The sequence below is a fragment of the Dendrobates tinctorius genome, unplaced genomic scaffold (assembly GCF_039654945.1).
Source record: "Dendrobates tinctorius isolate UK_male_01 unplaced genomic scaffold, ASM3965494v1 ptg000058l, whole genome shotgun sequence".
NCBI classification, from domain to species: Eukaryota; Metazoa; Chordata; class Amphibia; order Anura; family Dendrobatidae; genus Dendrobates; species Dendrobates tinctorius.
In genome coordinates this window covers 5,022,784-5,047,500 of record NW_027361726.1, presented here as the reverse complement: position 1 = coordinate 5,047,500, position 24,717 = coordinate 5,022,784, and the positions used below count along the sequence as shown (strand labels likewise).

General features: G+C 45.1%; 1 protein-coding gene across 1 annotated transcript in view; it reads left to right on the top strand.

Moving 5' to 3' along the window:
* Nucleotides 1–17,152, top strand: part of YY1 (YY1 transcription factor) — a 48,005-nt gene extending 30,853 nt beyond the window's left edge. The window contains exons 2-5 of the mRNA XM_073577964.1: nucleotides 8,088–8,250; nucleotides 8,520–8,580; nucleotides 14,979–15,137; nucleotides 15,472–17,152. Coding sequence (XP_073434065.1) covers nucleotides 8,088–8,250; nucleotides 8,520–8,580; nucleotides 14,979–15,137; nucleotides 15,472–15,654 — 566 coding nt within the window. The 3' untranslated portion in view covers nucleotides 15,655–17,152. The remainder of the gene's footprint in view (nucleotides 1–8,087; nucleotides 8,251–8,519; nucleotides 8,581–14,978; nucleotides 15,138–15,471) is intronic.
* The last annotated feature ends 7,565 nt before the right edge of the window (nucleotides 17,153–24,717 follow it).

Sequence of the window (24,717 nt, the reverse complement as noted above, 5' to 3'; positions counted from 1 at the left end):
ATATATATATAATGTATATGTCTGTGCATGCAGTGAGTAAAGAGCAGTATATATGTGTGTGTATACACAGTACAGAGCAGTATATATATACAGGGAGGGTGATGTATATGGATACACCTAAATAATAATAAACTTTATATAGCACCAACATATTCCGCAGCGCTTTACAGTTTAACATTTTCAAAACACAAGTCATAAGTAAAAACGTTAACAATAATATAATGATTAAAGCAAAATAAGACGACCCTGCTCGTGAGAGCCTACAATGTGCGATGAGGTGGGGGAGATACAAAGTACAGGTGTTTATTTACAATGATGTATATACAGTGATGGTCCAGCCATCTTGAGGGAGTGAGGGATAGATGGACCTGGCACACTTACACCTAAAATGACTGATCAGTGAACGTGATAGGCCTCTCTGAACAAATGCGTTTTGAGGGAGCACCTAAAACTATGCAGATTGTGGATAGTCCAAATTTCTTGGGGTAGAGCATTCCGGAGGATTGGGGCAGCATGGGAGAAGTCTTGGAGTGGGAAGTACGGATTAGTGACTGCCGAGGTTAGTTGAAAGTAACAAAAGTGGGAATGGTTGGTGATAACAACTTCCTGTTTGTGGCACATTAGTATATGGGGGGGGGGGGGGACTTTTCAAGATGGGTAGTGACCATGCTCACATAGCTTTCTGCCCCTCACTTAACCACGCCCCCAGGAAGAAGCCCATCGGTGAAACTCGCCAAATCCTGTTTGAGGCATTCTGCTTATTTATTATGTTTGGTTTTTATATTTTGAGTTTAAATAAATGATTGTTTTATGGATCTCTTCATTTGTCCTCTTTATTGTAAGTAAGGATTTGTTATTTAAAGCTCAAAATTAGATTCATCAGAGAAGATGACCTTACTCCAATTCCTCTATGGTCCAATCCTTATGGTCTTTGGCAAACTTCAGCCTGGCTCTCCTTTGCTTCTCATTGATGAAAGGCTTTTTTCTAGCTTTACATGACTTGAGCTCTTCCTCTAGGAGCCTGTTATGAACTGTTCTTGCCGTGCACTTCGCCCCAGCTGCCATTTGCCATTCCTTTTGTAGGTCACTTGATGTCATCCTGCGGTTGCTGAGTGACATTCGGATAAGATGACGGTCATCCCGGTCAGTGGAGAGTCGTTTTCACCCTCTGCCACTCTGTAGCTTTGTTGTCCCCAATGTCTGCTGCTTGACCTGGTTGTAATGGACTGCCATCTTAGAAATTTTAAGGATGGAAGAAACATGACACTCACTGTATCCCTCTGGTAGTAAAGCCAGAATTGAGCCCTTCAACTCCTTTGGCATGGTTAAACGTTAATTTTTCATTCCTATTACTTTTGGGATATTACTAGCACTTGTTTTGCCATCCAGCTTGTCCTATTGTAGGAGGATGTGAACACCACAGCAGGTTTTTTTTTTTTATACTTTCCTTCGTTAAATAAGATTTGGTTCAGGTGATCACCTAATCAGAAGCACATTAAGTAGAATGAGATGTATTCTGGATGGAATTCAACTGACACTGGAATGGAATGGCTGTCAGACATGTAGAGAAGCTGATTTTTATAATACTGTGCAGTGGTCTATTAAATTTTGCCAGACCTGGATGCCGGTCACATTAAAGGGGTTTTCCCACGAACGAAAGTTCATTTTAAAAATTGTCTGTGTCCGACCTTGCACCGAGCATACCACATCTCCTTGGCAGGGGAGGAAGCAGAAGACAATACTGACATTACAGCAGGGGATCACAGAGGATTCATTTTGTGAGGTAAAATATTTCACTGACTGTTTTTAAACAATATTTTACCTCACAAAATGTATCCTCTGCGATCGTCTGCTGTAATGTCAGTATTGTCTTTTGCTTCCTCCCCTGCCCAGGAGCTTTGGTATGTTCTGTACATGGTCAGACAGACAATTTTTAAAGTGAACTTTTGTTGGTGGGAAAACCCCTTTAAATAGAAATTCCTCCTGAGATGCTGTGCACTGACTGTTTAGTGATGGGGTACACAGGTCAAGCAAGAGAAGACATGAGAGGGGGAGAGAGCGCACAGGGGTGAGACAAAGCACAGGGGGAAGACAACTCAAACGGGACAGCACATGAGGAGAGAGAGCAGACAAGGGGTATAGCACATGGAGTAGACAGGTCAAGGAGGAGAAGTCAGCACACAGGGAAAGAGAGTGGATAGGTGTGTGAGCACATGGGGGGGGGGGGGGGGAGAGATTCCCAACACTTCAAAGCCTGCCCCCATCATGACATTACTGTCCTCCCATTGCAATTTATACTAAGAATATCATCAAAACGTTAATTTAATTCAGTTCTTCTATACAAAAAGTGAAACTCGTATATTGTATAGTCATTACAGAGTGATCTATTTCAAGTGTTTATTTCTGTCAGTGGCTCACATAATTAGAATAACTAACAAAAAACACCTGCAAAGACACTTCCTAAGCATTTAAAAAGGTCCCTTGGTCTTTTTCAGTAGGCTCCACAATCATGGGGAAGACTGCTGACTTGACATATGTCGAAGGCAGTCAAAGACACACTCCACAAAGAGATTAAGGGTACCGTTACACTTAGCGATGCACCAGCGATCCCGACAACGATATGGATCGCTGGTGCATCGCTAAGTGATCGCTAGTGACCTGCCACACAGGCAGATCTCTCCAGCGACATAGCAGCGGTCAGGGGTCGCTACTTACCTGTCAGACGCGGCAATCCTGACGTCCTGCCGCACGCGGCGCTCGTCGGCGCCACAGGAAGCCCAGCAGGAAGCAGACGACGATAAATGATCCAGGACGGTCTCGCGCGATCAGCGATAATCAGCGGGGGAGCCGGTCGGAGGTAAGTATCACATGTTGCGATATCGCTGCTGCGTCAGAAAACCAGTGACGTTACAGCCATATTGCTAGCGATATCGCTATGTGTAACGGGCCCTTTAGCCACAAAAGGTCATTGCTAAGGAAGTTGGCTGTTCAGAGTGCTGTATCCAAGCATATTAATGGAAAGATAAGTGGAAGGAAAAAGGGTAGTTCAAAAATTTGGGGGAGATTGACAAGAAGTAGACTGTTGCTGGAGTCATTACTTCAAGAGCCACCACACACAGACGTATCCAGGACATGGGCTACAATTGTCGCATTCCTTGTGTCAAGCCACTCATGACCAATAGACAAAGCCAGAAGGTTCTTACCTGGTCCAAGGAGAAAATGTACTGGACTGTTGCTCGGTGGTCCAAGGTGTTTTCAGATAAAAGTAAATTTTGCATTTCATCTGGAAATCAAGGTCCCAGAGTCTGGAGGAAGAGTGGAGAGGCACACATTCCAAGCTGCTTGAGGGTCTAGTGTGAGGTTTCCGCAATCAGTGATGGTTTTGGGAGCCATGTCATCTGCTGGTGTAGGTCCACTGTGTTTTATCAAGACCAAAGTCAGCGCAGCCATCTACCAGGAAATTTTAGAGCATTTTATTCTTCTCTCTGCCAACAAACTTTTTGGAGATGGAAATTCCATTCTCCAGCAGGACTCGGCACCTGTCCACACTGCGAAAGAACCAATACCTGTTTTTAAAACGACCGCATCACTGTGCTTGATTGGCCAGCAAATTCGCCTGACCTTAATCCCATAGAGAATCTATGGGGTATTGTTAAGAGGAAGATGAGACATCAGAACCAACAATGCAGACGAGCTGAAGGCTGCTAGCAAAGCAACCTGGGCTTCCATAGCACCTCAGCAGTGCCACAGGTTGATCGCCTCCATGCCACGCCGCATTGATGCAGTTATTGATGCAAAGAGAGCCCCAACCAAGTATTGAGTGCATTTACTGAACATACATTTCAGTAGGCCAACATTTCAGATTTTAAAATCATTTTTTCAAGCTGGTGTTAAAAAGTATTCTAATTTACTGAGATAATGTCTTTTGGGTTTTCCTTGGCTGTAAGCCACAATCGTCAACAACATTAGCAGAAGTAAACACTTGAGATAGATCACTCCTTGTCTGTAGTGACTACAATGGTTTCACTTTTTGTATTGTGTGTGTGTGTGTCTGTGTGTGTATATGTGTGTGCAAATGTTCAATTTAAATCAAAATTACTATCCCCTAGTGGTCTGGATTTGGAATGATACTCAAAATGAAAGTGAAAAATCAAATTATAGTCTGGTCCAACTTCAGTGTAAATGACTCAAGACAAGGAAATGATGCTCAGTAGTGTGTTTTGGCTTCCACGTGCCTGTATGACCTTCCTACAACACCTGGGCATGCTCCTGAAAAGGCATTAGATGTTCTCCTGAGGTATCTCCTTCCAGACCTGGATTAAAGCATCGGGCAACTCCTGGAAGTCTGTGATGCAACGTGGTTTTTGTGCATGGAATGAGACGGGACGACCCAGATGTGCTCTATTGGATTCAGGTCTGGGGATCGGGCAGGCCAGACCATAGCATCAATGCCTTCATCATGCAGCAACTGCTGACACACTTCGGCTTTATGAGGCCTAGCATTGTAATGCATCAGAAGAACCCCGGGTCCAGTGCACCTGAATATGGTCTCACAATGGGTTTGAGGATCTCATCTTGGTCTTATCATCCTCCAAAGAAAAGCCTCCCCGCACCATTAATGACCCACTGCCAAGCCGATCATGCTTGAGAATGTTGCAGGCAGCAGAACGTTCTCCACACCGTCTCCAGACTCTGTCACCAGACTGTAAAAATATGCAAAGCGTGGAGACACCATCACGTTTTTCAACGCAAGCAATGACTAGCCAGGTCTTTCCCCGGGAAGGAACAACCACGGGAAGGGCAGTCTCCAATGAAGGAAACCACCTATGCCAAAACATGGTATCCATCCACAGACAGCTGTTTCGGGGTATTGCCCCTCATCAATGTGGAGTAGGAAACTGGCCAGTAGGAGCAATGCCTAGTAGAAGATTGTGAAAAATGAGCATGGTGCCTCTGCAGTGTTGGATGTTGATCTCCATGAGTTCATTCATCCTCATTTTTCAATGTTAAATCTGCCAGTCTTGTTTTCTGGCAATTGCCATGCACGGTGTTGGGCTGTAAGCACAAAACCTACTTGTGGATGTTTGACCCTCATGCCACACTCATGGAGTCTTTCTGACAGTGTAAGCAGACACATGGATGTTAGTTGCCTGCTGGAGGTCATTCTGCAGGGCTCTGGCACTTCTCCTGTTTGTCCTTGCACAAAGGAGGAGCATGTGGTCCTGCTGCTGGGTTGTTGTCCTCCTACAGCCCCTCCATGTCTCCTGGTGTACAGGCCTGTCTCCAGGTATCTCCGTATCTGCTCCATCTCTGAACACTGTGTTAACAGACACAGATGCACTTCTTGCCACAGCTTGCATTGATTTGCCGTCCTGGATGAGCTGCACTACCTGAGCATCTTTTGTGGGTTGTAGACACCGCCTCATGCTGCTGTATCTCTAGGAGTGAGAGCAAAGACAAAATGAAAAAGTGACTAAAACAGCCAAAAAGGATGAGAACTGCGCTGCTCTCTCTCCATCCGCCCTCTCGTACTGCGCTGCTCTTCCCCCCCCCCCCCTCGCGTACGGCGCTGCCCCCCCTCGCGTACGGCGCTGCTCTTTTCCTCCCCCCGCGTACTGCGCTGCTCTTCGGCCCCCAGCAGGATATATGTTTTCTCTTCATGGAGCTGATATCCGGGAAGAGATTGGATAGTCTCCTGAAAGGAGTGTCTCTCACTGCTGAGTATTTGGTGCAGTGTAGCAGGAAGTGGGTCTCATCCTCCTGGTTGCAGTGTGGGCATAGTCTGTCCTCCCTGGGCTTGTAGCCCTGTCTGTGACGGACAGATTGTGGGCACCGAATCTACACAGACTCAGGATCTGGCGGTTTCTGGGGTCCGGGAGTTTCTCCAGATATGGAGCTAGTGTGTAGTCTCTCTGTAGACTCCGGTTCACGGTCATTTTCTGAGAAATTATGATATTGCTCCTCCAGTTACAGATGTACCTCTCCTGGTCCTCGTCTACCATCTTTCTGATTTTTGGCTTTTGTCAGGCTGCTGTGATTGGAGTTTTGGTGCAGTTGGGTTTAGATGAGCTGTTCTGGTTTGTTTGGCCCCCTTAAATGTAGCGGGGCTTTATGATGTTGGGAGCTCAGACTGCTACTCTGTAGGCGAGCCCGGAATGACTGCACCCTCTTCAGGACTGCTAGGTGCAGTGGGAATCTGTCCATATCAGCCCGACAGGCACTGTTGGTGGTGCTCCGATGGACCTGGAGAAGGGGCTTACAGAATTCCAGGTGGAATATTTCTTTTGGGCTGGAATCCCACCTTGACCAGTCTGGGTATGTGTGAGGACCCCAGATTTCGCTGCTGTACAGGAGGATTGGGGCCATGATGGCATCAAATATTTTTATACTCCCTATTATGCACGCACATTATACACACATATATATATATATATATATATATATATATATATATATATATATATATATATATATATATATATATCTCAATCACACAAACCACTGCTACTTCTGTAGGGAGGCTTCTGTATCTGTAACCTATCCACTAGCAGTGGGGGGGGGGGCTCTGTGTGCCCTTGTGTTTAGTGTTTCAAATATTGTGTAACAAATGCATGGTAGACACCACAACTCTCTTCATGCCATGTAAGCAGAAGTAAGTTATGGTGGCCATATAAATTAAGAGTAATATCAGTAAGACTGCCTCATCATCTGTGAGTCCTGACTCGCCCTCTGCAGTAGGGGAGGAGGGATCAGGCATATCTCATGGTAACATGCCTAAAACGTTGTCTCCTTATGGTCCGTACTGAGAACTTACAATCTATGTGGTTCGGATTGTCCAGCATTGGCTTCTACTCTTCAGTTTGTATTGGTAATACATTGTGGTTGAGATGACGGAGCCGCCTTGTCTCCTGTGAATGGTCGTTATTCTTGGGGGGCACCACATTAACAGTCCTGTGGGTGCAACCGAAGCCCCCGGAGTGAGCAGAGCGCCAGGCTTCCTGCCTGCTGTCCTGCACGGTGGTAACAGGATGTCTGCTGCGCGGTCAGAGTATGTCGTGCTCTGCGCTGTCCTCCGCAGTCACGGGTGTATCTGTATATAAGGGCTTTAGGTAGAGGCCACCATGGGCTGAGAATTAGTCCTCTGTGCTGTTGGGGGCACCACTGGGAATCTTTACACTATTGTAACACATTGATATTCAGGTAGTTTGTTTGGAGCGGTCATTATGTCGCTGTATGGTTTGTAGTATTTGGCTCAATGCTGGAGAATGGGCAAATAGACTGAGCTGGGAAAATGGCGGTGTAGCTGGCTGTGCCGCCTTTATTTTCCAGTTCTTGGTGGGGCAGATGGGGTACAGTGCTGCTTTCCGAGTGCTGTGACATTGTGCTACCCCTGTGCCATTGTGTGCATGAATGGAAGGCCTGAAGCGTGTGCAGAGAGCAGTGACAGACAGCTGTGACCTCCCCTTACAGTAAATGTCGTATTCGTCAGTCCTTGTGTCATCCTGTGAGTGGTCATAGGCTCAGCTTGCAGCCAGGAGGCACACAACTAAAATAACAGCTGGCAAGTATCAGCACCTGGAAGACGTGCTGCGTAGGAAGGTATGCAGCCTGCCATGTGCTCGGGTCTGGGGTCCGCTCAGCGCTGTACTACGGACAGGCACTCTGCAGACCCCTAGATATGGCTGAGCAGGTGGGTGCCATGTTTCTGCAAGGACTGAAAGGTTTTTGCCCATCATGAGCCCGTCGCTGATCCGGGTGGAGGTCCCAGTGCTCTGATCTCCACCGGTGACCATGACGAACTTGTCTCTGTGTGACTTGATAGCTCCACTATAAAGGACACTGACACTTGATGAACTGAAGTATAAACTCTCACTTTGGACGCCGTGGGGGAGGGGATGTGAATGTTGGTGGTCTGACAGCCATAATGTTTAGTGTTGATGAATGCAATGATATCTTTATGTGAGGTCACGTTCGATCAGGCAGGGGTCTCTTCTCACGGCTCGCTGCCCTCCAAGCTGTGGATCGCAGTGACAGGTGACTTGCACATTGAGACCTTGGAATTATCCGTCCCTTCTGCTTCCTTCCAGATGATAAGAAAGACATTGACCATGAGACGGTGGTGGAGGAACAAATTATTGGCGAGAACTCTCCACCCGATTACTCAGAGTACATGACGGGAAAGAAACTCCCACCTGGGGGGATACCGGGCATCGACCTGTCTGATCCCAAGCAGCTGGCTGAGTTTGCAAGGTAATTTAATCCCTATCTTTAGAATGACTGGAGTACACTGCGCCCCTCAGGTGTGTCAGAATGGGCAATTGATCTGCATCCGTGGCTCCATGACTTCCTGAGACCCATACAGACAGTTCTTTATGATCAATTTGGATAATAGAAGAATTGCTGGTTTGGGGTTTTCCTTATTTGTGGAGCTCTTTTCTAGATTTCCAGTTACATTTTTGTAATTATTTTTAGGATGGTTTCTCTTTTAATGATTAACAATACACTTTTTTTTATTACAGAATGAAGCCAAGAAAAATCAAAGAAGATGATGCTCCAAGGACGATTGCGTGCCCACATAAGGTGAGCTGGCACCCCAGAGAGGTAACAAAGCCGCAGAGAAAATTCCACAATCAGGGGGCATTAACATGTGGATTTTTGGTGCGAATTCTGCATTGAACGACGGCACAAGTCATCCACCTGAGGCAGATAAACCCGCACACAATTTAGGACATTATGCAGCTCGTCAGTTCTGCAGCAAATTTGAATTGACCCCCGTGCAAAGGGCGCTATCCACAGGGCAACATTTCCAATGCCCCAGTCTCTATAATTTGTAGTTGCAGTGCTGATCGTGGCAAACGCACCTTTTGATGCTCTGCTGCCCCAGAATTTGTGCCCCTGACCTAAGACGAAACGCTTAGTATCCGATTACATGGACTTTAGTCAGAACCTCTTTAAAGGTTACTTTTCATTTCACATGTGATCTGGGGGCGTGCATTCATCCTGAGACCCCCAACGAGTGCTTACAGTTAGGTCCATATATATTTGGACAGAGACAACATTTTTCTAATTTTGGTTCTAGACATTACCACAATGAATTTTAAATAAAACAATTCAGATGCAGTTGAAGTTCAGACTTTCAGCTTTCATTTGAGGGTATCCACATTAAAATTGGATGAAGGCTTTAGGAGTTTCAACTCCTTAACATGTGCCACCCTGTTTTTAAAGGGACCAAAAGTAATTGGACAATTGACTCCAAGGCTATTTCATGGACAGGTGTGGGCAATCCCTTCCTTATGTCATTCTCAATTAAGCAGATAAAAGGCCTGGAGTTGATTTGAGGTGTGGTGCTTGCATTTCGAAGGTTTTGCTGTGAAGGAAACAAGCGGTCAAAGGCGCTCTCCATGCAGGTGAAACAAGCCATCCTTAAGCTGCAAAAACAGAAAAAACCCATCCGAGAAATTGCTACATTAGGAGTGGCAAAATCTACAGTTTGGTACATCGTGAGAAAGAAAGAAAGCACTGGTGAACTCATCAATGCAAAAAGACCTGGGCTCCCACAGAAGACAACAGTGGTGGATTATCGCAGAATAATCTCCATGGTGAAGAGAAACCCCTAAACAACAGCCAACCAAGTGAACAACACTCTCCAGGAGGTAGGCGTATCAATATCCAAATCTACCATAAAGAGAAGACTGCATGAAAGTAAATACAGAGGGTTCACTGCACCGTGCAAGCCACTCATAAGCATCAAGAATCAAAAGGCTAGACTGCTAAAAAACATCTAAAAAAGCCAGCACAGTTCTGGAAGAACATTCTTTGGACAGATGAAACCAAGATCAACCTCTACCAGAACGATGGAAAGAGAAAAGTATGGCGAAGGCGTGGTACAGCTCATGATCCAAAGCATACCACATCATCTGTAAAACACGGCGGAGGCAGTGTGATGGCTTGGGCATGCATGGCTGCCAGTGGCACTGGGTCACTAGTGTTTATTGATGATGTGACACAGGACAAATGCAAGCCGAATGAATTCTGAGATATTCAGAGCCATACTGTGTGCTCAGATCCAGCCAAATGCAGCCAATCTGATTGGTCGTCGTTTCATACTACAGATGGACAATGACCCGAAACTTAAAGCCAAAGCAACCCAGGAGTTTGTGAAAGCAAAGAAGTGGAATATTCCTGAATGGCCAAGTCAGTCACCTGATCTCAACCAAATTGAGCATGCATTTCACTTGTTAACCCCTTCCTGACATCAGACGTACTATCCCGTCCATGGGACCCGGGCCCCTATGCCCATGGACGGGATAGTACGTCTAGCGCGATCAGCGGCGCCCACGTGGTGAGCGCCGCTGATCGCGGCCGGGTGTCAGCTGATTATCACAGCTGACACCCGGCACTATGTGTCAGGGGTGGTCACGGACCGCCCCCGACACGTTAACCCCTTGCACACCGCGATCAAACATGATCGCGGTGTACCGGGGGTTAAAGGGAAGCATCGGCAGGGAGGGGGCTCCCTCCGTGCTTCCCTGAGCCCCCCACAGCAGCGCAATGTGCAGCGCTGCTGCCGGGGGCTCCTTTCCTGCAGGCCCCCGAATCCAAGATGGCGACGGGGGCCTGCAGGAAGCTGGCTTCCTCAGTGCCTGCAAAGCGCAGGCATGAGGAAGCCTTGTGCACTGCCTGTGACAGATCGCTGATCTGTCACAGTGATCTGTGATGTGACAGATCAGCGATCTGTCACAGAACAGTGATGTCCCACCTGGGACTATTTAATAAAGTAAAAAAAAAATTAAAAAAAAGTGTTAAAATAATTTAAAAAAAATCGCCAAATAAATTACAAAAAAAAAAAAAAAATTCCCCCAAATAAATCCATTTTTTGAAAAGAAAAAAACAAAACAATAAAAGTACACATATTAGGTATCGCCGCGTCCGTAACGACCCGCCCTATAAAACTGTCCCATTAGTTAACCCCTTTAGCGAACCCCTTAAAAAATAAAAATAAAAAACGAAGCAAAAAATGATTTATTATCATACCGCCAAACAAAAGGTGTAATAAAGCGCGATCAAAAAGACGCATATAAATATCCATGGTACCGTTGAAAACGTCATCTTGTCCCGCAAAAAAAGAGCCGCCACAAAGCATCATCAGCGAAAAAATAAAAGTTATAGCTCGCAGAATAAAGCGATACAAAAATAATTATTTTTTATATAAAATAGTTTTCATTGCATAAAACCGACAAAACATAAAAAAAGACCTAAATGAGGTATCGCTGTAACCGTACTGACCCGAAGAATAAAACCGCTTTTTCAATTTTACCGCACGCGGAACGGTGTAAACGCACCCCCCCCCCCCAAAAGAAATTCATGAAACGCTGGTTTTTGTTCAATCTGCGTCCCAAAAATCGGAATAAAAAGCGATCAAAAAATGTCACGTGCCCGAAAATGGTACCAATAAAAACGTCAACTCGTCCTGCAAAAAATAAGACCTCACATGACTCAGTGGGTCAAAATACGGAAAAATTATAGCTCTCAATATGTGGTGATGCAAAAACTATTTTTACAATAAAAAGCGTCTTTTAGCGTGCGACAGCCGCCAAACATAAAAACCGCCATAAATAGTAAATCAAACCCCCCGTTATCACCCCCTTAGTTAGGGAAAAATAATCAAATAAAAAAAAATGTATTTATTTCCATTTTTCCATTAGGGTTAGGGGTGTGTTGGGGTTCGGGTTGGAGTTAGAATTGGGGGTTTCTACTGTTTGGGCACATCAGGGGCTCTCCAAATGCAACATGGCGTCTGATTTCAATTCCAGCCAATTCTGAGTTGAAAAAGTCAAATGGTGCTCCTTCCCTTCCAAGCTCTGACATGCGCCCAAACAGTGTTTTACCCCCACATGTAGGGTATCAGCCTACTCAGGACAAATTGCAAAACAATTTTTGGGGTCCAATTTCTCATGTTACCCTTAGGAAAATAAAAAATTGGGGGCAAAAATATCATTTTTGTGGAAAAAAATGATTTTTTTATTTTCACGTCCGAGCGTTATAAACTTCTGTGAAGCACTTGGGGGTTCAAAGTGCTCACCACACATCTAGATAAGTTCCGTGGGGGGTCTAGTGTCCAAAATGGGGTCACTTGTGGGAAGTTTCAATAGTTTAGGTTCATCAGGGGCTCTCCAATCGCACATGACACCCGCAGACCATTCCATCAAAGTCTGCATTCCAAAACGTCACTGCTTCCCTTCCGTGCCCCGACTTGTGTCCATACAGTAGTTTTCTCCCACATATGGGGTGTCAGCGTACTCATGACAAATTGGACAACAACTTTTGGGGTCCAATTTCTCCTGTTACCCTTGGGAAAATAAAAAAATTGGGGACTAATTGATCATGTTTGTGGAAAAAATACGATTTTTTTATTTTCATGCCCGGGCATTATAAACTTCTGTGAAGCCCTTGGGGGTTCAAAGTGCTCACCTCACATCTAGATAAGTTCCTTAGGGGGTCTAGTTTTCAAAATGGGGTCATTTGTGGGGGGTTTCCACTGTTTAGGTACATTAGGGGCTCTCTAAAGGCAACATGACACCCGCAGACCATTCCATCAAAGTCTGCATTCCAAAACGTCACTACTTCCCTTCCGAGCCCTGACGTGTGTCCATACAGTAGTTTTCTCCCACATATGGGGCGTCAGCGTACTCAGGACAAATTGGACAACAACTTTTGGGGTTCAATTTCTCCTTGTACCCTTGGGAAAATAAAAAAATTGGGGACTAATTGATCATGTTTGTGGAAAAAATACGAATTTTTTATTTTCACGCCCGGGCGTTATAAACTTCTGTGAAGCACTGGGGGGTTGAAAGTGCTCACCACACATCTAGATAAGTTCCTTGGGGGGTCTAGTTTACAAAATGGTGTCATTTGTGGGGGGTTTCCACTGTTTAGGTACATCAGGGGTTTTCCAATCGCGACGTGTCCGATCTCAATTCCAGCCAAAAACGTCAAATGGCGCTGCTTCCCTTCTGAGCTCTGCCATACGCCCAAATAGTGGTTTACCCCCACATGTGTGGTATCAGCGTACTCAGGACAAATTGCACAATAACTTTTTGGGTCCTGTTACCCTTGGAAAAATAAGAATTGAGGGTGAAAAGGTCATTTTTGTGGAAAAAATATGATTTTTTAATTGTGCGGCTTTATGTTATAAACTTCTGTAAAGCCCTTGGGGGTTCAAAGTTCTCACCACACATCTAGATAAGTTCCTTAGGGGGTCTAGTTTCCAAAATGGGGTCACTTGTAGGGGGTTTCCACTGTTTAGGTACATCAGGGACTCTCCAAACGTGACATGGTGTCCGATCTGAATTCCAGACAATTTTGTATTGAAAAAGTCAAACGGTGCTCCTTCCATTCTGAGCTCTGCCATGCGCCGAAACAGTCGTTCCCCCCCATATATCAGGTATCAGCGTACTCAGGACAAATTGCACAATAACTTTTGCAGTCCAATTTCTCCTGTTACCCTTGGTAAAATAAAAAAAATTGAACCTGAAGTATTTTTTTTGTGAAAAAAAGTTAGATGTTCATTTTTTTTTTTAAATATTCAAAAAAAATTCCTGTGACGCACCTAAAGGGTTAAGAAACTTCTTGAATGTGGTTTTGAGCACCTTAAGGGGTGCAGTTTTTAGAATGGTGTCACTTTTGGGTATTTTCTATCATATAGACCCCTCAAAGTGGCTTCAAATGTGATGTGGTCCGTAAAAATAAAATGGTGTTGTAAAAATGAGAAATCGCTGGTCAACTTTTAACCCTTATAACTTCCTAACAAAAAAAAATTTTGGTTCCAAAATTGTGCTGATGTAAAGTAAACATGTGGGAAATGTTAGTTATCAAGTTTTTTGGGTGCTATATCTCTGTGATTTAAGGGCATAAAAATTCAAAGTTGGAAAATTGCGAAATTTTCAAAATTTTCGCCAAATTTCCGTTTTTCTCACAAATAAACGCAAGTTATTTGAATGAAATTTTACCACTAACATGAAATACAATATGTCACGAGAAAACAATGTCAGAATCACCGGGATCCATGGAAGCGTTCCAGAGTTATGACCTCATAAAGGTACAGTGGTCAGAATTGTAAAAATTGGCCCGGTCATGAACGTGCAAACCACCCTTGGGGGTGAAGGGGTTAAAGACTAAACTTCAGACAGAAAGGCCCACAAACAAACAGCAACTGAAAACCACCGCAGTGAAGGCCTGGCAGAGCATCAAAAAGGAGGAAACGCAGCGTCTGGTGATGTCCATGAGTTCAAGACTTCAGGCATTCATTGCCAACAAAGGGTTTTCAACCAAGTACTAGAAATGAACATTTTATTTACAATTATTTAATCTGTCCAATTACTTTTGGTCCCTTTTAAAAACAGAGTGGCACATGTTAAGGAGCTGAAACTCCTAAACCCTTCATACAATTTTAATGTGGATACCCTCAAAAGAAAGCTGAAAGTCTGAACTTCAACTGCATCTGAATTGTTTTGTTTAAAATTCATTGTGGTAATGTCTAGAACCAAAATTAGAAAAATGTTGTCTCTGTCCAAATATATATGGACCTAACTGTATGTCACCGCTGTGAAGTGCACAGTACCTGCCTGAGCGAGCACATAGAGCTTTGTGCTGTCTCAGTAGTCAGTGTATGGGTCTGTACCGCTCTGTGCTCAGTCATGCAGGAGCGGCTCCCTTCAGAGCAGTGATTTCACTAACCATTGGGGGTCTAGGGATCTGGATCCCACCTAGTGGCAGCACAATTAATAGGTGACCTTTAATCGCACGTGGAAGGACTGGACTCTAAACAGTCAGAGATGGGCAACTAATGCTCTGGACCTTGGTGAGTTCAGATCTGGCCTTTTCACAGCACTTGCAGGATGGGGTCACTCCGGGGGCTCAGCGGACAACGATCTAATGTCTACAGTTGCCTCGAATTACTAAACTTTTTTCTCTTTCAGGGATGTACAAAAATGTTCAGGGATAACTCCGCCATGAGGAAACACTTACACACACACGGTCCACGGGTTCACGTCTGCGCTGAATGTGGAAAAGCCTTTGTCGAAAGCTCGAAACTCAAGAGACACCAGCTGGTTCATACCGGCGAGAAACCATTTCAGGTAGGACCCCGGCCCATTATATATACGCTTCATATTGGTGGCAGTAAAGAAGGCATCGGCTTGTTTGATCCCTTTTTGTTAGACAGATCCCGAAAACCAGCTGGTTTACCTGACTGCAACTGTTCAATTGCATTGTAGCACCCCCACAGGCAAAACTAAGTATTGCATGGTGTCCACTGAAAGCCATAGGCTGACAATGTAATGCCGGATGTTCCAGGTCCTCCAAAGGGAGGCGCTCTGTCATTGTCAGAGGTCCATTTTTCAAGATTTTGCTGTTGGTTCAGATCTGTCTTCCAGGTGGTGTGATCGTTGTTCTTTGTCCTCTTCTTCCCAGTGCACATTTGAAGGCTGTGGAAAGCGATTCTCATTGGACTTCAATTTGCGCACCCATGTGCGGATTCACACCGGCGATCGACCCTACGTGTGCCCATTTGACGGCTGCAACAAGAAATTCGCCCAGTCGACCAATCTGAAATCTCACATTTTAACACACGCCAAAGCCAAAAATAACCAGTGACCCTTCACAAAAAGACGTCTTTACCCTGCGGCGGAAGCAGCATCTTTGCAGGCGTATGACAGGAATATGCCTTCCCTTTGTATATGAATTCCAGGGATCCATTTTAAAAGAAGAAGCCGCCTACTCACCCGAGACAATTTTGATAATAGAAAAAAGTCCTGTAGTACGGAAACGACTCCACAATCCAGCGTTGCGACACTCGGCTTCCCTGCTTTCCAGTTTTCAAGTGTATTTTGTAAAATGCCCTCCCTTCCCACCGGTCAGGAGAGACGTGTCTCATATTTACATCCAGACCTTTCCACCACATTGGACGTTTCAGCTGAAAATCTTTCACCTCTTCGGATTTTTTTTTTTTTTTCTTTTATAATTTTATTTTATATATATATTTGTTTTTGTTTTAAGTGTGCATATTGTACACTATTTTTGGGAGGTATGCTTAGTATTGTTATGTGATTTAATTCTGGAGGTTGATATTTTATTTCTCTTTGCTTTCAGTAGATTTTCTTTAAAAGAATGGACACTTACTGTACTAAATGCATACTTTAAAAGTTTTTTTTTTTTTTTTTCCTGTAAAAAAAAAAATGAAAAAAAAAATAGAAAAAGTGAAAAGAAAAAACAACACAGCAAACTCTTTATAATAGGTTTTGTTTTGGAATCTTTGTTTTTTTTTTTTTGTTTTTTTTTTGTGTTAACACCATTTTTTTGTATAATTGTACCCGTATATTCGCTGTATTGAAATCATGTAGCACCGATTTAGTAGACGTGATTTAAGCTAGTGTTAATTCGATCCATTTTAGTCTTTTTTTGGGGGGTGGGGGGTGGGATAATGGGGGTTATACTGCCAGTCGTTCATTGTTTGTTGTTTTTTGTTTTTTTTTTGTTAGGTCAGTTACAGAAACTGGTGCTCTGTCGTAGAATGTATAGACCCCCTTCCCACCCATCCCTCATGGTTTTAGTTTGGCCAAGGAGCAACAAGTAACAGATGTCCCTAAAAATGAACTTGGGCCCCCAAAAATCTTTTAAATTTTTTTTTTTCATTATTCTTTATTCCCACCCCCACCCCCATTTTTTTTAAAGGGTCCTATTAGACGTGTCCAATGGTCGGCACTGCTTGTCCTCCACCCTGTAGTAGCTGTTGATGAATGGTAGGTTTATAACACAGAATTGCTGTCTATCCACAATTACCCCGATGTACATATGTGATGGATCCGCGGCAGACGGTGGCGATCCCCCGACCTTAGTGTTATTCAGGGAGCAGCTGCATGGAGATCTCCGCATGAAATTGTGCCTGTCCCGTTCCCACTCCTCCATGATCTTCTCGCTACCCGAGGAGGGCGATCTGACCCGCGGAGGGCAATCTGACCCTCAGGCGCCTCCTGATGACTGGATACTGGGGTTGATTGGAATTGTTGGCCACTAGTTTCCTACCTGTGTTATCTTCCACCAGGCGTACTTTTTGTATTTTAATACTGTAAATACATTTATTTCCCAAAAATAACCTTCGTTTCTATATTTTTTTTTTTTCTCTTTGAGCCACCCGGGTTATATTGAGGCCAGTACATGTTGTGTTTGGTTTGGCTTTCTTCTACTCTTTTTATCTTTCTAGGTATTATCAAAAATACTTTTCCGGGCCGACTTGAAGCTATTGCTTTCTGTTATCGCATCAGTCCATCATATGGCTGTTCTTCGCCCTAGAAATTACATCTCGGGCTTGATCATTTGGGGTTTTAAGTATTTTACTCTTTCTCATTTGCTTCATTGAAAGGAGCACAGGATCCGGTCCTCTCACCTCCCATTGAAGGCTACGAGGAAGAGATTTCATGGTGAGTCCTAAAGGGCTATACCCACAAAGTACCGTATATACTCGAATATAAGCCGAGGCATCTAATTTTGCCACGAAAAACTGGGTAAGCTTATTGACTTGAGTATAAGCTGGGTATGCATTGTCCCCTCATCCCTATCCTGGTATGCCTGGCTCCTTATCCCCTATCCTTGTATGCATGCTTCCTGTTTAAAAAAAAAAAAAAATCCTATTTACCTGCCTTCGCGCCCTCGCTGGCACTACATCTTGTTCCGGCGCCAGCAGCTCTTCCGGCCGAGCAATCACGTGGCCTCACTTGCATTAAGGTAATGAATATTCACTCCACGACTATGGGAGTAGAAAGACGTGCATATTCATTACCTTAATCAGTGGGGACACATGATTGCTTGGCCGAAAGAGCTGCTGGCGCCGGAATGAACGAGATGCAGTGTCAGCTAGGGCGCGCAGGTAGGTAAGTAGGATGTGTGGTGGAATCTGGCTGCGGCTGGCACTGTGCGCTATTACAGCAGCAGCACATATTTTAGCCACAGCCGCTGGCTCCTGCCTCTGACCTGCCGCTCCCCCTCCCCCGCCATCTTTTCTGGGACAATTGACTCATGTTAAGGGGCGCATTTTCAGCACAAAAAAAGTGCTGGATAACTCGGCTCGTACACAAGTATATACGGTACATTTCCCATATGTATACAGTATCCCGTATGTGTATCAATTGGGGTGGGGTCCCAGCGTTGGGGTCTGCACCTGTCATGAGAAGGGAGCGCCATTGCCCACTGACCTCAATAGGGAGGGGGTAGGAGGTTTAAACAAATGAATGGGAATCAGATCGTCTCCACTAGAAGGTAATGAAGGATTCCAATGAGTGACCACAAGCAGAGATAATGCAATCGGGTTGTGCTGGGTGGGCGGCTGCTGCTGTGTTCGGGTGGGGAGTAAATGCTCAGATTTTCTTCTTGCCATGACAGCACCCACTTGAGAGAGGGGATCTGCCCACAGGGACAGGAAACCTACTGATAAAATGGAGTGGTTCCCCTCGTCCCCCTCAGTTGGTTTCCTGTCCTTATGGGAACCTGCAGCTAAAGAGGTTACCTGGTCCATTTGCAGCCCTCTGTGCGGTCTCCTTGGGAACGGCAGGGTCTGGGGCACCAGAAGCAGCGTCGGGATAGCCCTGCCTGACAAACTCCCTGCTTGTCTGGCGGTGGATGGTGTGAGGCCAGGGTCCGGGAGAGGCCGCCCTGGCTTGTGAGGAACAGCCGGCACTCATCCTGGGGGGCAGGGTGTGGGCATCCTCCATTGGGCCGTACTTTCGGGTTTTGGTTTCACTTCCGGAACCACATTGACAAGCTGCACTGGGTGAGTATTACATGACTGCCTAATAAGTTGTTTACCCCTTCTTTCTGTATATCCCCTTTAGGCTAAGAAAGGTAGAAAGTCTAAACACAAGAAATGTGCCTTGTGCTCACAGCCCCTTCCTGACACCTATACTAAGAGGCTGTGTCAGATGTATATCAGCCAGACATTAGAGGAGGAATCATCTGTCAGGTCCACGGATATACGGGCAATGCTAAGGGAAGAGCTCCATTCCCTAAGATGGTCAGACAAACTTAGGCTGTGTGCCCACGTTGCGTTTTTTAAGCGTTTCCGCAGCGCTTTTAGACAAGCGATTCTGCTGCGTAAACACTTAAGAAAAGCATCTAATGTAATAGAATGGAAAACGCACATGTTGTGCTAATGGTGCGTTTTTTTCCGCAGCGGAAACGCTTAGTGGAAAAAAAAAGTAGCATGTTCAGTAATTGTGCGGAATCGCATGCGATTCCACATACATACACTGTAATTGCAAAAACGCATAGGAAAACGCATGTCAAAACGCTTGACAATCGCGTCAAAAACACGTGTCAAAAAGCGCATGCGTTTTCCCTGGCAAGGGCATGCGTTTCTGCTCAGGAAAAAAACGCTTGAAAAACGCTTTGTGGGCACATAGCCTTAAAGAGCATAAGACCAGAACAAGGAGTGTTACCCTTTCCTCCAGCTCCTCTTCTGATAGTGACCAGGTTAGGTCTGCCTGTTCTTCTCATTTATCATCATCTGATGAGGAGGGGCGATCCTGTTTCCCCATAGAAAGCATTGATAACCTGGTAAAAATCAGTTAGGAATTCTATGGGGATTTCAGATACAAAAGAAGCCAGAACTACGCAGGAAATCATGTTTTGCAGGTCTCTCACAAAGCTTGGTTCACATCTGAGACTTCATTCCTATCGGGGGCTTCCATCGATAAACTTTATACAACACTGAGATTTTACCTTTATATAAAGGACTAGCTGAAGAGCCCGGCGTTGCCTGGGCATAGTAACCAACTGTGGTTAGTTATAGCAAATTATAATGATTATATTGCACATAAAAACCGTGCATCTAATCCTATCCTGTATGATACTGACTGCTGAGCCATGTATCTAATACTTTTCTGTGTGATACTGACTGCTGAGCCGTGTATCTAATCCTATCCTGTGTGATACTGTGTGCTGAGCTGCGTATCTAATCCTATCCTGTGTGACACTGACTGCTGAGCCATGTGTCTAATCCTCTCCTGTGTGATACTGACTGCTGAGCTGTGTATCTAATCCTATCCTGTATTATACGGACTACTGAGCCGTGTATCTAATCCTATCCTGTGTAATACTGCCTGCTGAGCCATGTATCTAATCCTATCCTGTGTGATACTGACTGCTGAGCCATGTATCTAATCCTATCCTGTGTGATACTGGCTGCTGAGCCGTGTATCTAATCCTCTCCTGTGTGATACTGACTGCTGAGCCATGTATCTAATCCTCTCCTGTGTGATACTGACTGCTGAGCCATGTATCTAATCCTCTCCTGTGTGATACTGACTGCTGAGCTGTGTATCTAATCCTATCCTGTATTATACTGACTACTGAGCCGTGTATCTAATCCTATCCTGTGTAATACTGCCTGCTGAGCCATGTATCTATTCCTCTCCTCTGTGATACTGACTACTGAGCTGTGTATCTAATCCTATCCTGTGTGATACTGACTACTGAGCCGTGTATCTAATCCTCTCCTGTGTGATACTGACTGCTGAGCCGTGTATCTAATCCTCTCCTGTGTGATACTGACTGCTGAGCCATGTATCTAATCCTCTCCTGTGTGATACTGCCTGCTGAGCCGTGTATCTAATCCTCTCCTGTGTGATACTGCCTGCTGAGCCGTGTATCTAATCCTCTCCTGTGTGATACTGACTGCTGAGCTGTGTATCTAATCCTCTCCTGTGTGATACTGACTGCTGAGCCGTGTATCTAATCCTATCCTGTGTGATACTGGGCTCCCTCTGCAGTCTGTGTCAGAGGGTGGTCTGTGTTGGCACAGTAATAAATTGTGTTATTTCCAGCTTTACAGAAGGACGATAACACCATAGAAATGATAAGAATAGGCCTCAGTTACCACAACTGTCTACAAAGAAAACTGTTGCTGATAGCAACCAATCACAGCTCATTTTTCATCTTTTAAACAGCTCTGTGACAGCGTGGCGAGTTTTGAGTGGCGACTTTTGTGTTTCGACTTGTATGTGGCGAGGTTGGTGTATGTGTGGTGAAATGTGTGCTGAGGGCGGTATATGTGTTGAAGCACGTGGTAGTGTGTGGCGCATATCCCTGTGTGTGGTGAGTATCCCATGTCAGGGCCCCACCTTAGCAACTGTATGGTATATACTCTTTGGTGCCATCGCTCTCATTCTTTAAGTCGCCCTTGTTCACATCTGGCAGCTGTCAATTTGCCTCCAACACTTTTCCTTTCACTTTTTCCCCATTATGTGGATAGGGGCAAAATTGTTTGGTGAACTGTAACGCGCGAGGTTAAAATTTCGCCTCACAACATAGCCTATGACGCTCTCGGGGTCCAGACGTGTGACTGTGCAAAATTTTGTGGCTGTAGCTGCTACGGTGCGGATGCCAATCCCGGACATACATACATACACACATTGAGGTTTATATATTAGATTGCTCAAATCTCAGGAGAAAGGTCAGAATTGGACAGACATAGGGTCATCAGAAGGAAAAGTTCAGATCAGGAATTGTGGTACCACTGAATTATCCCTTGAGATATGAGAAGTCCACGTTGGCCGAGACGGATCAGTTTACGTTAAACATTTTTTTTGTGGCCATCAAATAGGCACGCTGAGGTTTTGATGGGGGGTGAGTGGCAGAAAACCGCATGATATGTCAAAGACCAGTTATATAAATTGTCTCTTCTGAGAGGAGGTGGACAAGAGTGCTAGCGCCACCTATAGGAAGCAGCAATCCTAAAGGTCACTACCAGCTCTCAAACGAGCCTGGTCACATGACTTGGGATAAAAGCCTAAACCAAAGTCTCAATTTGCAGGGACAGTTTCAAGGTATTGCCCTTCATCAATGCAATGGGTGAGAGGTGTCTGACCGGGATCTAAGGGGTGAGGAGAATTAAGCAGCAATATTTCTCTAGCGCTTTGTGCTCCATTTATTTGAAGGTCTGTAACAACTTTCCCATGCCGTGTGGTTTTCTTGTGCTTTGTCCGTATGGGCACTTTTCCTTGTGGTCCTTTACAGCTGTGAACTTTTGTCCAGTCACCCCCATCATCATCCTCTGCCACTCTGATCTGGAGAGAAGCTATAAACAAACAGCAGGAAAGGAAGTGACAGGACCATGAGCACAATTATACAGGCCGTGCACCCTTCCCTGTACTGGGAATACAGGTTAGAATTTATGGTTGTTCTGTCATCTTTCCGGGATCATGCCTGCGTAGCAGTCTCAACATTCGGCTGATCATCTGATCTAATACATTAGTCTCATAGATCCATATGAGGCTGTTGTGTTCGGGTCAGATGACCTGCAGCCGCTCCATGCAAGAACATGAAGATATATCATGTTCTGAATTTATCAACAGTGCCCCATGTGGTCAGCTGCAGTACTACAGGCAGAATTTTCAGTATAGTTAAAACCAAGGTTATAATACAGCAGGTGTAGATTGCAACATACTGGGGTATTTACTATGAGGCAATGTACAGATGGAGGATTGAGAGGCTCGAGCAATATTCCCCCAAGCAGAACCTGTTCTATGGTTTGGTGCAGTGTCTCTGATTCATTGCATCAGGTGTCCGCCTGAAAAAAAAGAAAACAAATGTTAAAAATAATGATCATGTGCCCTGCAACATCAAAACATCCTGCTGTGCACGGTGCCTCCTTTTTCAACCTGTTCTAACCACGTCAGGCTGCTAAAGCGACCCGACGATTCTCCAGGTGGAGTTTTGCTGAAGTTTCTTCTGCTTCTAAAAAACAATGTAGGTGTGCAATGGGAAGAATTCCTTGAGCTTTTCAAACCTCCATCTATGCATCGCCTCATACTAAATACCCCAATATGTTGATTTTTTTTTTTTTCTTTTTGCTGACAGAAAAAAAAAAAAAAACCTTTGCCAACCTTCTGATTGGCCATTGTCTGGTTTCATTACAGCGTGTCCTGATGGAATTTGCTCCAAACCAATTCCACCTTCTCTCTTGGTATTTGGAAAAAAAAAAAATGCACACCTCAGATAAAGAGCAAAAAAAGTTTGTGTGAACATATTCTAAAGAGCTTTGTCATCCACGTGAAGGGGCTCCGCTGTAGTACCAGACCCAGCCATAAACAAGTGTCACTGTAAAGATTATGCTCTACTACAGAAGTGTCCCTTGTAATACCACTCCTCCCCTCATGGTGTGCTATACTAAATAGATGTCATTTCATAATACGAAGAATCATTCTCACAAGCGGCCTCTACTGGTAAAGATATTTTTATTTTGTCTCCCATGGCATCACCACAAGAAAGTTAATACGCCCTTCAAGGACAGGAAACCTACAGACATAAAAGGGCGGCACCTCTCCCATGCATCAGTTGGTTTCCTGTCCTTGACGGGTGAACCTCTTCAGACATACCTGTGAAGGTAGAAGCCTAATCGAATTCCCAGGCCTGGCTGGTTGTTTCAGGCAGCGGGGTCCTCGGCCGAGGCGGAGTCTCTGGAAGCGCCACAATGGGTCCAGGTTGGACCGCATGATAGTGAACAAAGCAGGTGGAGCCGTGTCCGGGAAGGATTACCAGCTACGGAGGGTCGGCGCCTGAAGACAGGCGAGTTTAGTATACCTGGAGCTTAGCTGCAGTGTCTCCCATATGGCATGCTCTGCAGCGTCTGGCGGGTCCTGTGGTGCATCTGACCCCTGTCAGGGTGGGCCCTGATGGCGCAGCCGGGCGGTTCAAAATGCAGCCAGGAGAGCGTTGTGGCTGAAATGCCGATGTGGGGACATTCAGGCCAGCTTTAAACTTTGTGCTATACCATGTGAGGAGGGAGTACCTGTTTGGGGATGGTACTACATGAGTTTCTGGAGAAGGCAGGGAACAATAAAAAGAAGTTTCCCAGTCTGTCGAGTCCCTTCAGTAAGAGAAGATTTACCCGTGGAAAGCCTTCCAAGGACGGAGCCAAAAGGGATGATAAAAGGAGAAAAGATAGGCGCTCCTCGTGGTAGTATAAGGCCATGTGCACACGATGCAGATTTGCAGCTTTTCCGCAGCGGATTTTACCGCGCAGAAACGTTGCATATCCGCATTGTGATGTACAGTACCTTTAAAATGAATGAAAAAAAAACGCTGTGCAGACGCTGCGGATTTTTCCGCGCGGTTTTCCTGCGGTACAAAATCCGCAGCATGTTGCTTCTTTTGTGCGGTTTTCTATCTCCCCTGTTACCAAATCCGCAGGGGGAAGACCGCACAAAAACCGCATGAAAAATGGAAGAAATCCGCAGGAAAAATGCAGGTCATTTGACCTGCGGTTTTCTTCCATTCTGCACGGAAAAATCCGCAGGGCTCAAAACTCCGTCTGCACTCAGCCTAAAAAAAACACCCCAATGACTGACGGCCCAGGTGGTAGGAGGTAGGCTGTCGACCTTCTACCAAGCCTGGTGTGGAATATCCAATATTGACTGGGTTTGTAGCCTGATAACATCAGGGCTCAAGTTAGAGTTTCTTTTGATCCCACTGGACAGATTCATGACAACCCCTTCCTGGATTTCTTCCACAGAACAACAAGCCCTGGAAGCAGAGGTCCCGGAGCTGTTGCGGAAGGTTCCAGTGGGTTGGATTTTAGAGTTCCTTCAGAAAGGACTTGAGATGGGTCTATCCACAAGTACGCTCAAGGTCCAGGTATCAGCCCTTTCCCTGTTTATCTATGATCTC